The sequence below is a fragment of the Heloderma suspectum genome, chromosome 2 (genome assembly GCF_057233095.1).
Source record: "Heloderma suspectum isolate Gila_16-S chromosome 2, 16-S_ref, whole genome shotgun sequence".
Taxonomy (NCBI): Eukaryota; Metazoa; Chordata; class Lepidosauria; order Squamata; family Helodermatidae; genus Heloderma; species Heloderma suspectum.
Window position 1 is genome coordinate 45,855,525 of NC_139459.1, and position 16,092 is coordinate 45,871,616.

At 43.4% G+C, this 16,092-nt stretch overlaps 1 protein-coding gene across 1 annotated transcript in view; it reads right to left on the reverse strand.

The window, feature by feature from the left end:
- CMYA5 (cardiomyopathy associated 5) overlaps positions 1–16,092 on the reverse strand; it is a 104,836-nt gene that overhangs the window by 52,153 nt on the left and 36,591 nt on the right. Inside the window, 2 exon segments of the mRNA XM_084829647.1 lie at positions 6,238–6,356; positions 11,693–11,715. Coding sequence (XP_084685773.1) covers positions 6,238–6,356; positions 11,693–11,715 — 142 coding nt within the window.

A 16,092-nucleotide genomic window follows, 5' to 3' on the forward strand; every position in this document is an offset into this window, starting at 1 on the left:
TTTGTCCTGCTTCATTTTGTACACCAAGGCCATGCTTGCCTGTTATCCCGGTGATTTCTTGACTTCCTACTTTAGCATTCCAATCCCCTATGATGAAAAGGACATATTTTTTTGGTGTTAGTTCTAGAAGGTGTTGTAGGTCTTCACAGAACCAATCACCCTCAGCTTCTTCGGCCTCAGTGGTTGGGGCGTAGACTTGAATTACTGTGATGTTGAATGGTTTGCCTTGGATTCGTACTGAGATCATTCTATCATTTTTGAGATTGTACCCCAGTACTGCTTTTCCCACCCTTTTATTGACTATGAATGCTACTCCATTTCTTCTAAGGGATTCTTGCCCACAGTAGTAGATATCATGGTTACCTGAATTAAATTCGCCCATGTTTGTCCATTTTAGTTGGCTGATTCCCAAGATGTCGATGTTCAATCTTGCCATCTCATGTTTGACTACCTCCAGCTTACCTTGATTTATTGATCTGACATTCCAGGTTCCTAAACAATATTGTTCTTTACAGCATCAGGTTTTCTTTTCACCACCAGACACATCCACAGCTGAGTGTCCTTTCGGCTTTGGCCCAGCCGCTTCACTCTTTCTGGCGCTACTTGGAAATACCCTCTGCTCTTCCCCAGTAGTATATTGGACACCTTCCGACTTGAGGGGCTCATCTTCCGGCGTCATATCTATTAGCCTTGTGATATGTTCCATGGGGTTTTCTTGGCAAGAATACTGGAGTGGGTTGCCATTTCCTTCTCCAGTGGACCACATTTTGTCAGAACTCTCCTTCATGACCTGTCCGTCTTGGGTGGCCCTGCATGGCATAGCTTATGGCTTCACTGAGTTACGCAAGCCCCTTCGCCACAACAAGGCAATGATCCATGAAGGGGCAGTTTAGATATACCCAGTCTCAAAATGAAGAATTATTCTTACAGCACCAATTAAAATTGATTAAAATAATACATTAAAATGCAATATAACAATGACAGAAAAAATATTTTTAAGAACAGCACCCAACCCACCAGACCCACTTTCAGGTTAAAGGCCTTCTTAAATAAAACAGTCTTTGCCTAAAGCAGATTTGCAGTCTGAATGAATTAGTCAGGCATCGGATTACACCTAGCAATACATTCTGGGATAATGAAGCAATGGCTGGTCTCCATTTCTAAAAAAACACAAAGGCCAGCTGTAACTCTGATCTGCCTTTTGCCTTGGGCAAAATGCACAGGAACCCCAGGAATTTGGAGAAATGCGAAATCCAAAGGATAACTGCATTGTGATCCACACATTTCTTTGGAAGCTGTGGATCAATTTGTTTGCTTTGAAACCTGAACTGAATGAAATCCGTCAACATCCCTGTCATTCACTCCTACACTCTCAATGCTGAATCTCACCAGTCCCATTCCTAGGTGATACACTACGGCAGCCTTCCCCATCTGGTGTCTTCTAGATGTTTTGTAGTACCAGCATCCCTGACCATTAGCTATACTGGCTGAGGCTGATGGGAGTTGTAGTCAAAAACATCCGGAGGGCACCAGGTTGGGGAAGACTGTACTAGGCTTTTATTTCCTAGATCATGGATCCTTGCCCCTCCTGGCTTATTAAAGAGGCCAGAGGAGGACTGGCTGAATGGATAACAGGGGTGGTTAATGTCTCTGGAACAACGTATTGTTCCATTACACTTAAAAAAGGCAGTTGTGAGACCTCTGTTGAAGAAGCCTTCCCTGAATCCCACCATACTAGATAACTATTGTCCAGTCTCTAATGTACCATTTTTGGGCAAGGTATTAGAGCATGTGGTGACCTCCCAGCTCCAGGGGTTCCTGGATGAAACAGATTATCTTGATCCATTTCAATCTGGTTTCAGGCCTGGGTATGGGATGGAGACAGCTTTGGTCGCCTTGGTGGATGACCTACTCTGGGAACTGGACAGGGGGAGTATGTCCCTGTTAGTTCTGCTGGACCTCTCAGCGGCATTCAATACCATCGACCATGGTATTCTTCTGGGGTGCCTTGCTGGGATAGGACATGGGGGTACTGTTTTACAGTGGCTCCATTCCTTCCTAGCGGGGCGAACTCAGAAAGTGGTGTTGGGGGATGCTTGTTCGACTCCGTGGCTGTTAGCTTGTGGGGTCCCTCAGGTTCTGTTCTGTCCCCCATGCTATTTAATATCTACATGAAACCGCTGGGAGAGGTTGTCTGGAGTTTTGGAGGTCGGTGCCACCAATATGCTGATGACGCCCACCTCTTCTACTCCTTTCCACCAGATTCCAAGGAAGCTATTTCTGTCCTTAACCAGTGTTTGGCATCAGTAATGGACTGGATGAGGGAGAACAAATTGAAACTTAATCCAGACAAGACAGAGATTCTCCTGGTCAGTCAAGAGGTAGATCAGGGAATGGGTTACACTCCCCCTGAAGACTCAGGTTCGCAGTTTGGGGGTACACCTGGATTCAGCCCTAAGCCTAGATGCTCAGGTTTCAGCAGTGGCCAGGAGTGCTTTTGCACAGTTAAAACTTGTGCACCAACTGCGCCCATTTCTGGAGATGTCTGATCTGGCCACAGTGACACATGCCTTAGTTACATCCCGTTTGGAGTACTGCAACGCGTCCTTCGTGGGGCTGCCTATGAAGAGTGTTTGGAAACTGCAGTAGGTTCAAAGAGCTGCTGCCAGACTTTGACTGGAGCTGGATACAGGGAGCATGCAGCTCCCTTGTTAAAACAGCTTCACTGGCTTCCAGTCTGTTTCCGGGCACAATTCAAAGTGCTGGCTATGACCTATAAAGCCCTATATGGCTCCGGTCGAGGTTATCTGAAAGACCGTATCCTCCCTTATGAACCTGCCCGTGTCCTGAGATCCTCTAGAGATGCCCTTCTCTCAGTCCTACCACTGTCACTGGCACGTTTGGTGGGAACCCGGGAGAAGGCCTTCTCAGTGGCTGCCCCATGGGTGTGGAACACCCTTCCCAGGGAGACTAGGATGGTTCCCTCCTTGATGTGTTTCCAGAGGTAGACTAAAACATTCTTGTTCCAGCAGGCCTTTGGGACGTAGTTGGAACCTGGGGGTAAGCTGCTCAAATGCTGTTTTAAAATGCTGTTTTAATATAATTTTAATTGTATTGTTAATTTATATTTTAACTTTTGTATATTTTCCTATGTTTTAATTGTACATGTTTTAATTTTTGTAAACCACCTTTTGTCCCAGTACTGGGAAAAAGGCGGGATATAAATAAACATAATACTAATAATGCTACTACTAATAATAATATTTAAGATACCATTTTAAAACAGGTTTTAGGGGAGGGAATGTAGAGGAGAAAATGGCCAACCCCTTTACTCTATCACTTTTGTTCAGGGAACTGTGCTTATGCAGAGAGAGAGCTCTTCCTACAACTAAACAGCCATGCAGTACTGACTGAAGGAGTAAGGAAACCCACGAGTATTGACCCAGCTTCAAGGAAAGGACTTAGCAGGACCTGGAACGTCTTGCAATCATCCACACAGATGATGATGCCCACAAACTGTTCCTGTTAAAAGAGATATAAACAGTACAAGTTGATCCAGAATGTATTACAGAGATTCTGGATGCGGCCAGATGGAAGGGCTCCTAGTACTGCCAATCAAAAGGCAATGTGCAGCTATTCTGTTTTTCCCTCCTTAATTCTGGTAAGAAATTGTATTCTGGCAAGAAATGAGACGGAAGAAGTGGTGGGAAAACACGCAGTGGGAAATTACAATAGAAGACATTGTCATCTGGGTGCTCCTTAAAATTCTCTGAATAAGGTTTAAGGCCTCATTCATTAAAAGCCTGCCCTGGAAGCACTCCTTTGTTCAAGGCAGGGATGTATGGATTTTGAAGGTAGGGATGTATGGATTTTGAAGGTAGGGATGTATGGATTTTGAAGGTAGGGATGTATGGATTTTGAAGGCAGGGATGTATGGATTTTGAAGGTAGGGATGTATGGATTTTGAAGGTAGGGATGTATGGATTTTGAAGGTAGGGATGTATGGATTTTGAAGGTAGGGATGTATGGATTTTGAAGGTAGGGATGTATGGATTTTGAAGGTAGGGATGTATGGATTTTGAAGGCAGGGATGTATGGATTTTGAAGGCAGGGATGTATGGATTTTGAAGGTAGGGATGTATGGATTTTGAAGGTAGGGATGTATGGATTTTGAAGGTAGGGATGTATGGATTTTGAAGGTAGGGATGTATGGATTTTGAAGGTAGGGATGTATGGATTTTGAAGGTAGGGATGTATGGATTTTGAAGGTAGGGATGTATGGATTTTGAAGGTAGGGATGTATGGATTTTGAAGGTAGGGATGTATGGATTTTGAAGGTAGGGATGTATGGATTTTGAAGGTAGGGATGTATGGATTTTGAAGGCAGGGATGTATGGATTTTGAAGGCAGGGATGTATGGATTTTGAAGGTAGGGATGTATGGATTTTGAAGGTAGGGATGTATGGATTTTGAAGGTAGGGATGTATGGATTTTGAAGGTAGGGATGTATGGATTTTGAAGGCAGGGATGTATGGATTTTGAAGGCAGGGATGTATGGATTTTGAAGGTAGGGATGTATGGATTTTGAAGGTAGGGATGTATGGATTTTGAAGGTAGGGATGTATGGATTTTGAAGGTAGGGATGTATGGATTTTGAAGGCAGGGATGTATGGATTTTGAAGGTAGGGATGTATGGATTTTGTAAAAACATTCTCTCAGACAAGAGTTGATTTTTTACTATAAAAAGTACCAGGATAACAGTACTAAATACAAAGCTTGGGCATGCCTACACTCAAACACATGAAACATTTAACATAATTCTAAACAAGGGTCCTACGCAGAGTGCAGTCGTTAGATCTCAATGATAATCAATATCAAGCTCACCAGGCTGATCCTGCAGGCAGCACATCCGGGAAGCTGATCCAAGTGGACGGCTCCCACTGTTGTGTGTTCAGGGTCTCCTTTATATATATATTTGGATGCTATAAAATATGTCTAGACTATTTCTACTACTTTATTTATGTTTCTTATCTAAAATTCTAAGGATGCACTTCTACCCTAAATCTTTGCATGTCTCAAAAAGGTTGTTGCATTTCAAAGCTTGTTATCAACATGAATGGCTGTGACAACATACTTATACAAACATTTTAGCCTTCCTTGACACGTTACAGGCATGTTTGTGAAACAATTTTTTTCCTGGATTGCCTCTTGTCTTGTGAGGTTGTTTTCTTATTACACATCTGCTGTATTTTATTATCTCAGGTGAGCCTTCCGGTTACTTTATCTGATGGCCTACCTGGCTTTGTTATGAAGCTAATTATTTTATAGTACCCAGGAAGACATAGATATAAATTTGACATGGGCACCTCTTTGTCTGGATTCCTTTCTTATCAGTAAAGGGTGCCAATGATCAGTCACTGATGGCCTGGCATTGCTGTTTCTCATCTGGCAAACCTCAGAGATGAGACTCCTTGACTACTTGCAGGTCAGAAGGCCAAGGTGCGTTGCATTGGCCATTGGAATCCCATTTTTAATTCCAGAATTCTCTTGGAGGCATTTGATTATAAATTTCCTAACTGGGCAGCAGGGGTTAGATGATGAAAATATGAAATATTTCCTGATCTGCCGCAATGGGTTCTGGGTGCCTTGTTATCCACAACAACAAGCTACCCTAGCCAGTTTCACATGACATGTCAAGCTGTGGTTCCAAGGGTAATTAGGCAAATCTGCCCAGCATGCAACCGACATGCACAGGGTGGTTAACAAGCTACTGTAGCTTGTTAATTGCCTGCCGGCTGTGCAAACTGGTCCATTTCCTGTTTGTATTTCCAGGGCAAATTCTTAGTGCAGGGATAGCTCCCAGGGGACAGGCTTAAGTTCTCCTTTTGCTCATGATCCTGGAAACACAAAAAAGGACTCACTTGTGTTTTTTCATTCAGCCCTTCCTCATAATGCATGAAAATACCCTCTGTAAATCGCTTAACATAATGAGTAATCCAGACCTGCAGGTGACTTGTCTTTTCAGTTATGAACAAGAGTGTTAGCTGCTTCTTCCCCAATTTTTTCCCACCATAATCCAGACACTTAGGCACAATCAAGCTTCACTTCAAACTCAGCTGATTACTAATTATATGCACACGCTCGCAACACCAAATTTCCTTTCCTAAGCACATTCCTTTTTTAAAGGTTTTCATACATCTTCAAGCCTTGCACCAAATAGTTTGCATAGATTCTTACCAGGCATGTGTTTTAAGGTCTGTTCACCATTTGCTGAACCACCTGCATAATGTTCAAACTGTGAGAATGCAGCAGGCATCTTTTCCAAAGTTAGAATATTCTCCACTGCAGAAAGTAACCTATGTGTAGGAAAATATATACATCCAATTTAAAGGCATTCTAATAATATCATCTGTGACCTGCAGTTCTCTAAATCAAACATGCATAATTTGGGAGTCACCAATCCAAACACAGCCAAATTACCTATGTATGATGGCCTGCCAGCAAACACCTGTTATTACTGCCCGCCTGGGACAGCAAGAACAGAGAGCATTGTTCACCAGCATGTGGCAGAGAAGGAAAGAAGAGAAAACATCAGCCCAGGAACAAAGGAGAGAGGAGACTTCAAAGGTGCACTGGGAACTATAGACCCAATTAAATTTGGGTTATAAGAATCTTCTTCAAAGTCAACTGACTTAATTATTTGGTTCAGATACATCAAACCATGGTTTGCGCTAACTGTGGTTTAGACTCTGAAACATTGTGTTCCAGATGTACAGAGAAACCATGGTTTGCTTCCGTCTTCCCTGGGAATCCCTGGATGCTATTCCAAACCATGGCCAGTGAGAGTGGAGGAATATCTCAAACAATGGTTTATTGTTTGATTATAATACCAAACCACAGTTTGTTCAAATTTTGGTGTGCAAACTAGTTTCAAATTGAGATTTCAGATCCTGATTTAGTGGACACTTGCAAATCATGACTTGTTGGATGGTGTTGGTTCAGAGGACATCATGACAAACCATGGTTTGGCACATCTGAGCCATCTCAGTCTCTTCAAGGAATAGCTACAAAAACCTTGCATGCTGCCTCGGACCACCTGAAGTGAATGAGTCAGATTGTTCTTGGACTATCTGAAGGTTTCTTCTCTCTTTTGTTTCCAAGCGTGTGGCAAGCCTTAATAGCTGGCTGAATTTGGATTGGTGAATCACACATTATGTAGGCCCACTAAATGGCTTGTTGTGGAGATTCCTAGACATTAAAGACCATAGAAAGGTGACAGTTTTTAAAACCAAGTAGGGCAAGGATGGGCAACCTGTGGCCTTCAGCCTAATTTCAAAAGCCCTCTATGTGTGATCAGTTCAGACCTCTGGAAAGAGTGATCTGTCCCTTCCCTGATGGCCTGTTGCACTTTGGGGAGGAAGAGAGAAAGAAGGGGGTGGCAGAAATAGAAAAGGGATCCACCCACTTTTGGCTCTGGCCCTGCCCACCACTGGGTGCCACCCACTGCCAATACACCCCCAACCCAAGAGATTGGTCACAAGGGAATGAGGCCTTTGACAGAAAAAAGTTTGCCCACCCCTGAAAACTAGTATGCTTGGTAGGTCTCAGCCTGGAATTCCTGCCTATTCCTTTACAGGTAGGTGGCCACTTATGCATCACCAAAAAAGAGGACACCAATTTGCATAACATCTGCATATGCTAATTTATATGCAAAATGCAAACTGAGAAATAATAACTATAATTAAAATAGAAACACAATACATCTCATCATAGTGGGAAAGGCTATGACCAGGTGACCCATGTGCCTGCTCCATCTGCCGTCCTGGCACTAACTGTGGATGGGCAACTTCAAGGCCCCTGAGCTCTCTGCTGTTAGGGCTCTTTGTAAACCAGACGAGACTGGGCTGCCCATCAAGTAGGCCTTCAAATAGGGGACTGTCCCAAGACAGCTCTTCAACAGAGGACTCTCCCCTGTAAACTAAGTCACTTGGCCACCCTATTTAGAGGTTTGTAGAAGAAGAAGAAGAAGAAGAAGAAGAAGAAGAAGAAGAAGAAGAAGAAGAAGAAGCAGCAGCAGCAGCAGCAGCACAACCTTGGTACCTCCTCACTGTTCTACCTTTGAGCCACTCTTTTCCCTTGCTTGCTGTAGCAATTTGGACCTTTAGTTATCCCCCCATTGCAGGCAGAAAAGACCAGGAAGAAGGACTGGTGTGAAGAAGAATGAAGACACAGCAGCCACACCTTCTCCTCCTGACTTAAAATTTAAAGGAAAGGCAGGGTTTCTAGATCAGGGGTGGGCAGCTTGTGGTCCTCCAGAGGTCTTGGCCTACAGCTCCAATCAGCCCTAACCAGCATAGGGCTTCTCCACACCAGGACTTTTATCCTGCAACTTTACTGGGGCTTCTGCTTCCGGATTCTTTGTGGGATTAAGATTGGCTTCTTCACATGCACTACCTCTTTTTTCCCCCAGGGACTGACTGTATCTGCAAGTTCTATATGTTTCATTATACAGCCAGTAGACAGCAGTGCTGTTATGGCACAATTCCCTCTTTACAAGAGAAAATTAAAATCACATTTTTTATTGGCTCACTATTTCCATTTCAAATAAAGCCACAGCAATGGTTGGAAAGCACAGGAGAGGCCCTGGAGGGTGACGACATCATGTAAAGGATCTGCAAACTTCCGTGAGTAACCAATCTTGATCACAGAATAAAAGCCCCATGTGGAGAAGCCCATAACCCATGGTGAGGGATGATGGTGTAGGCCAAAACACTTGGAAAGCCACAAGTCACCCACCCCTGGTCTAGATTGGCACCTACATGGAATTAATCATAGAATCATAGAATAGTAGGGTTGGAAGGGGCCTATAAGACCCTATAAGGTATATCAGGCATAACTGCCCAGTGTTAAAGTGCAGGGATGCTTGGGGCTTAAGTTCAAAACAAGCCCCATGAGAAATGCAGGAGTTCCATGGATGAACAATATCCTTTGAAGTATTTTTAAATGCAATAGAAAATTAACAGTAGCATCCAGGAAGCTGACATCCGGGAAGCTGACCAAAGATATAATGTAAAACAGCTGGTGGTGAGGAACTAACAACCCAAAAAAAGATGAAGGAAAAATGAAAGCAAAATGGATTAGAAGTAATTACCTCTTATTTGCTGAGCTCGTTACAGAGAGAGAAAAGAATATATTTTTAACTCTGAGACAGAACAAATATCAAAAGACATGAAAAGATGTTTATGCAAAATAATGGTGCATCATCTCTGCATATATTTATATATAAGCAAATGAATTATTGTTCAAATAGAACTGTCATAGACAATGAGTTTGCTTCTTCTTTTTTTAAAACTGGGACATCCAACAAAATGTTGCAGTATATCCTCACCCCCTAAAAAGAGCACTCTTGTTCAGGGTTCCAGTTAGTCATGCCTTCTCCCAGGATGGTATAAGGTGTAAGGGGCTCAGCAGTGCCGGCTCTCCCATGAGGCAGGGTGAATCTCCCACCCCAAGCAGCAGAGTGGGAGGAGTGGCGTGTTGTGAGCTCCCCACACACAGGAGGGCTCCCCGCCACCACATCACCACCTATGACCTTCTGCATGCAAAGCACATGCTCTGCACTGAGTCATGGCCAGCACTGCTACACATATAATCAGAGAAGATACCTTAGACCTCACTGGGGCCTCAAGGTGTCCTGAAATGGGATCTCCAGCACAAATGGCATGGGTGGCTCTACATGAGCAATGCTTTGTGTTCTCAGAGGGTAGACTGTATGGATGGGGATGGCTGGATTATAGATCATTGAGAGGGTTGAGCATTTTTTGTACGTTCTCCATGCGTAGAAAGAAGGGGGAGTGAAACACACCACTGGGCTTGTCATACTGCCATTGGCTATGGCCTTGAAGTTTGCCTTTCAGTGTGATACCTGCAAAGTGGTGATCTGGATCTTGACTGCATAGAGCACCGACAGGTGTTCAGATGTGCATACCTAGTAGCCACTCCTTTGCAGACATTGCACTGAACATGCGTATGTCAAAGGACAGGACCAGTGACATGTTAACAGTGTTGAGGGAGAGGCCAGCGACACCATCCCACTCCCCGCTTCTGCATGGAGAATGTATGAAGAGGGATTTGAATAAGCTTTGATAGGGTCACCACTGCCCATGATGTGCAGAGACTCTCCCCTCCCCATCCCATTATTATATCTGGTCTTGGAGGTTTTTGTAGTGCTTCAAAAACATGGAAGACTATTTGTCAAGAAACAGTAGCAAGGTAAAAGAAATAAGTTTTCACATCATGGGCAGTGGTGGCATTATCAGACCACCTTTCAACGCTCTGGAAAAAACTATTGTCTGCCTCTAGCTAAAGAATCTTTCCACTAAATAAAATGGTCCCTGGATTAATATTAATTTTATCACTGGGAGGAGTACTGCCACTGCAGATGACTTCAGAGGAAGAGAAAGCAGCTGAGGAAGTGGAAGCAGCCCTTCCACCGTGTTTACATTCAACTCCATGATCTGCTGAACTTTGCAACTAAGAATCTAGTGCCTTAGGGAGCAATCCTATGGCTGCCAATCAGTGGCTAGACCATAAGATATGTGGTTTTCCAGGAACCAACCTCGGAGCCCGCACTCCGAGGTCGATTCCCGGAGAACCGACATTCCCCCCTTCACGTGCTGCCTCGCAGGCAGCACGGAATGGCCCCGCGCTCCGTGCTCAGAAGAGGAGTGTGGAGTGGCCAAAACGGGGCATTCTGGGGGGTGTTCCGGGGTGGGGAAGGCGGAAATGCCGGTAGAACACATCCTATGTGTTGTCTGGCAGCCTCCTCCCCTGCTCTGCCTTCCCGCGGCTAAACTGTCTAGCTGCAAATGCAGGGCAGGAAAAGAGCAGAGGGAACGATCCCCTCCATGCTTCTCCTGCCCTGCATTGGGGAGGTGGTCACCTCCGAGTGCGGAGCCAGCAGCCTATACCCATAGGATTGTGCCCTTAATTTGCTTTTTCCCCCCCTCTTCCCTCTCAATCCCCTTTCCTTTTGTGTTGTGTCTTGTAGATAGTAAGCCTGTGGGCAGGGACTGTCTTATTTTTTATAAGCCACCATGGGAGCCTTTTTGGGAGTGAGATAAAAATGCTATAAAATTTAAAATAATGTTAAACTACACATACTTTGTGTCCAATCTTTCTGGTGGAGGAGGCAAAAATAAAAGACAGATTCAAACCTCACTAGGGCTGGAACCCTCCCTTTTACTATGGTCTAAATTTAGCTCTGCCTTCCAAACTGTCATCCAGGATCATTTCCATTAACATTTCCTCTGATATGGAAATTAAATCAGCAAAACATGAACACTCACAAATATTGACATTTTACAGAATGCAGTTGGAATTTTAAAATGGTTTTATACAACCATGATAAACACCTGCTTAAAAACATTTTTACAGATGCTACAGCAAAAGAGATGGAATTTAATAATGCCATGTTTATTAGTATTTAAATTATGAATGACAAGATGCATGCAGAATATCTCAAACACTTGCAGCTGCATTACCAAGCACACATTTTCCTCTTTAATATCTCAGCATTTCTAAAATGATTTATATCTCCAGCATGCCTCCAACAGAGCTTGAAAGTATTAAAGCATTCAAACATGCTGATCCTAATACTCACTACAGTGCACCAAAGCCACATTTCATATACCTTTTGTTTATGTCTTCTGATGACTATGGGAGGGAAAGGTTGGGAAGGAATGGATTAATGCATGTTACAAAATATACCGGACACCAAATCTATATAACACTCCACTCACTGACATACTCCCTCCAGGCCAAGTATTGTACCAGTACAAACAGCCAGAGCTTTCCTATCTTCATAGGGATTTTGTGCACTTACACCAGCAGAATCTTGCCCTCCAAACTCCCAGAACTGAAGGAAGAACAGCACCACAGTGAAAAACTGAATCTCTGCCTTCAGTCATCAATTCACACACTGTCAGCAGCAGTTGAGCCTTTGCAAGCTTCAACAGCTTTATATAAGTAAAGATCCCAGCCGCACATCCCTCAATCCTGTTGCATTTCACGTTACTTTTAATATAAAGTTATACGCCTTTTTTTCTGTACAAACAAGTATAGGATTGTGCCCTAATTATACAAATTAATTACCAATGCCTTTAGCTCCAGCTGCGCTTGAGAAAAGTGCTTCTTAACCAGTCCAGAGCTCTGGGGCCCTTCCCTTGCTGTGACTCAGGTGGCAGAGGTGGTGCTCCTGATGAGCGGCAGACGCAGTCTACCTTGAGGGTCTAACATCACAGCCCTGTCCATGTGAACAGCAGTGCAGTGGAGCCAGGGCTCACAGGGATGCAGGGCTCACAGGGATGCAGCACCAGCACTGTTTTATCATCAGTGACACTGACATCATCCACCGCACCCTTCTGAATTTTCCTAGCAACAATATATTGTTCCCTGTTATGATGCAAAGAATTTGGAGGTGGCTTGGTTCAGAACGGGCAATTAAGACCCATTTGCTTTGCAAAAGATCTGCTCCTATGAGAACTGCTAGGAATGGTTTGTTGATCGGGAACAACACAGCTGCCTGAATTTTTGGACTCTCCTTAGGGGAGTGGCTGTGGGGACTGTCATGATGAGCGCCTGCACCTCAAAATATACCACTTCACCACTGTATGGAAATCCTATTCATTTAGATGTAAGTTTCACTGTGCTCAGTGGGCCTTACTGACAGGTAAATGTGTACAGGATAGCAACCTGCTAGCACAATTGCAGTAGTGCTGCCAAGGTTGAGGGGACCTTGGGCAAGATGCCCTCCAGGGCCTTCCCACACACTGCCTCCCCATTTTCTGTTTCCTCTGTTTCTCCCGCCTCCATCCCCAGCATGCTTTTCACCTCACTCTCTCCCCTCCCCTGGAACATTCTCTCTCTCTCTTCATTCTTTCCCCCCAGTGCTCAGTCTTCCCCAGCTTTCCACCCCCACTTATGAGGCAGTGGCGGAGCCAGAAACATCTCCTTTTTATTCAACATAGAAGAGTTGAGGTGTGCTGCAGTCACACCCTTCATTTTGGTTTCCCAGAATGTCCCTGGGGCCAAGTGGTGCCTAGAGACCCATGCCCTGCCTCTTCTGTAAGTTAAAACAATAAATAAAACATGGCAACTACATTTGGGGGCCCTCTAAATTGTGAGGCCCTGGATTTGTGCCCGATGGTTTGTCCCCTAGCGGTACCACTTCACAATCCTATCTGTATTTATTCAGGAGTAAGTCCCACTGTGTTCCGTGGAGCTTACTCCTAGGTAACTGTGGACAGGATTGTAGCCTAAGCCGCTTTCTTCACCTACCTGCCAACACCAAATGTGAAGAGAAAAGCCAGAGGAGATATTTTAATATTTGCATTGGGGCTGCAAGATTTAAATGATAGCTCAGTTGTTTCTGGTGTATTCCTATAACAGGCAATGAAAAAGATGGCTTTTCCTTCTGACAATAATAAGTAGCTTTTGTTTGCCACACTGTAAGTTATTTCACACTTTTTTTCAATATCCCGAAAAGGCAGCTATGTGTGCCTTTTTATACCTATATTTGTCTATTTGATAACATACCACTTGTTCTATATTTTATAATATACACAATATCCATTAAATGCAGAAATTAATCAACTAAGGGCACAATCCTATGCATGTTTAAACAGAAAAAAGTCCTACAATCCAGTATTGTATTGATTTTTTTGTCTAAACATGCATGGGATTGTGCCCAAAGAATCTTTAAATCTGTTGACACTCTTAATTTGCACTCCTTCAGACCATATTCTTAAATATGTGCTAAATGCAAAAACATTTAAAAGCCATTCTACTTTGTGAGTTCTAATTTAGGCATTTCCTACAGAACTTTAGGGCATGGAGATAAATTAAGAAACTTTGCTAAATCTGAGCAGCTAAGTAGCTCAACTCTAAAGTCTTGCAACATCTACTTCCAGGATCTTTAATACGAATTATCAGCTTAGATCTAATAATTTTTTAAAAATCTGTAAAGGGACTTTGGGGAACTATGCCTTGTACTTAGGTTTTTCGGTAGGTTACTTGTCCTGTGTGACTAGCCATGCCTCCTATGGCAGCCATTTTGTGGTAGTGGCCACAACAATTTATCAAACTGTCAAATGTGGCCATGGGGCTAAAAAGGTTGCCTACCCCTGCTATACAGTGGCTGGATTCAGAAGAACTCCTAAAAAGACCACCCTCTTCTGATCAGTCATGCCACAGAACGTTCTTGGTATATCCATATTATTGATTTGCTTGCCTTCCTGATTGGTGAAACTTCATGGCAGTCTTTGCAGGGTTGATTTATTTTAAAGAAGAGACCACTGGAGTCATATGGTTGCTTTCCTACTAGGGCCATTTAGGGCTGCTGAGATATTGCTTTTTTGCAGTCAACGGTGGTTCAACATGGCACAATATAGTTCTATATTTCTGATATAAAATCTGGCAATGCTTATACCCATATGCAAGATCCTACTGCATGTTTACTCAGAAATACATAGCTCTAGTTCTAGGTTATTATGGCTGTTTTATTGATCCCTGTGGAGTTTACTGTTTATTATAGGATTCTTTTTTTATTCTTTTAAATATTTGTACTGTACTTTATATTTCTAAATGTGTTTTAAAATGGCAGATTAGTTTCTTAACTGGTTGTAATCTGCCCAGAAAACATTAGTTATTGGGCAGATTAGAAATATACTAAATAACAACAACAACAACACAGTTGTTTACAGCTGTGCTTACAAGGCAGTATCCAACTGTGACATTCCGCAAACTCAAATACTGCTAGTGGAGCACGCTGAATATGTCTATTGCGCAAGTGATTGTGCCAGCAGTTGCACAAGCGGGTGCACAATGGGTGCAAAGCAGTTGTGCAGCTGGTTACACAACAGGTTGCACAATGGGTACATAACCAGCTGCACAAACAGAATATGCAGCTAGTTGCACAAGGTGTCGCACAATGGGTCGCACAAGAGTTTTGCACAACGCATTGCACACACATACCGCAAAAATGCTTGTGCAACCATGCTTGCGCAAATGTAACTTTAGTAGGATTCTTCTCTTGTGCATAGTTCAGAACTTAGTTTCCACTAGTTCAACAGCATTTGTGCTAATGGAATGACACAGTTGGATCCTGCCCATGGAGGCAGGCTTCAGGGTAGTGCTGGGGGCAGGGTCCCCTCAACCTGGCACCAGCCCTGAATGGTGCTGTACTCTGTTCTGTAATCTTTTCTCTTCATACCATATACTTATTCTTTTGGCTACAAAATAGAATACACAGCAAAGGGTGGTAGTAGAAATGGAAAGTCACTCTCCTCTGTGCAGCCCCTGTCCTAGCCTGGTGGCCTCAGGTGCAGTGGAGGACACTGTCCCATCACCAGTGCCTAAGCCAGGCACCAGGAACCACAATGTGCTTTTAGGAAGTAGACAAGATCAACATGAAAATAACTGAGGAAAATGCTTTAGGGGTGGATGTTATCTTACAGCATAATCCCATACATGTCTACTCAGATGTAAGTTGAATTGACTTCAGTGGGACATAGGGTGCTTCCAGACAAAGCTTTTATCTTGCAGTCACCCTGCCCCAAACACGGCATTTTATGGGGGAGTCCAGACGTCGTCTTCTATTTGTAATCCTCCTGTGTTTTCCCACCCCTTCTTCCATCTTTTTTCAAACCAGAAAAAAATGCATTATGGGGAAAAGATGGAATAGATGCACAATAATTTTTCACTGGTGGTGCTAGGAATCCTCCACCTGGAAGCACCCTCACTTCTAGTTAACTGTGTGTAGGATTGCAGCCTTAAAGTTCTACCCCAGCCTTTTGACTGCTAAAAAGGGAATCTCTACTTCCATGTAGATGTATGTAAGAAGGAGTATAGTCTATGCACATTTCTTTTTTCAGCTGTCCAAGGGGTTTTCTTTATGAGGCTTTTAATCTGCCACTTTACTGAGGCTTTTGTTTCCAGATTCTTTGTGGGATTAAGATTGGCTCCTTTACACGTGTTTTTTTCCAGGGTTTTTCTTCTCTGCCTTTCTATATGTTCCATTACAGAAACACTAGG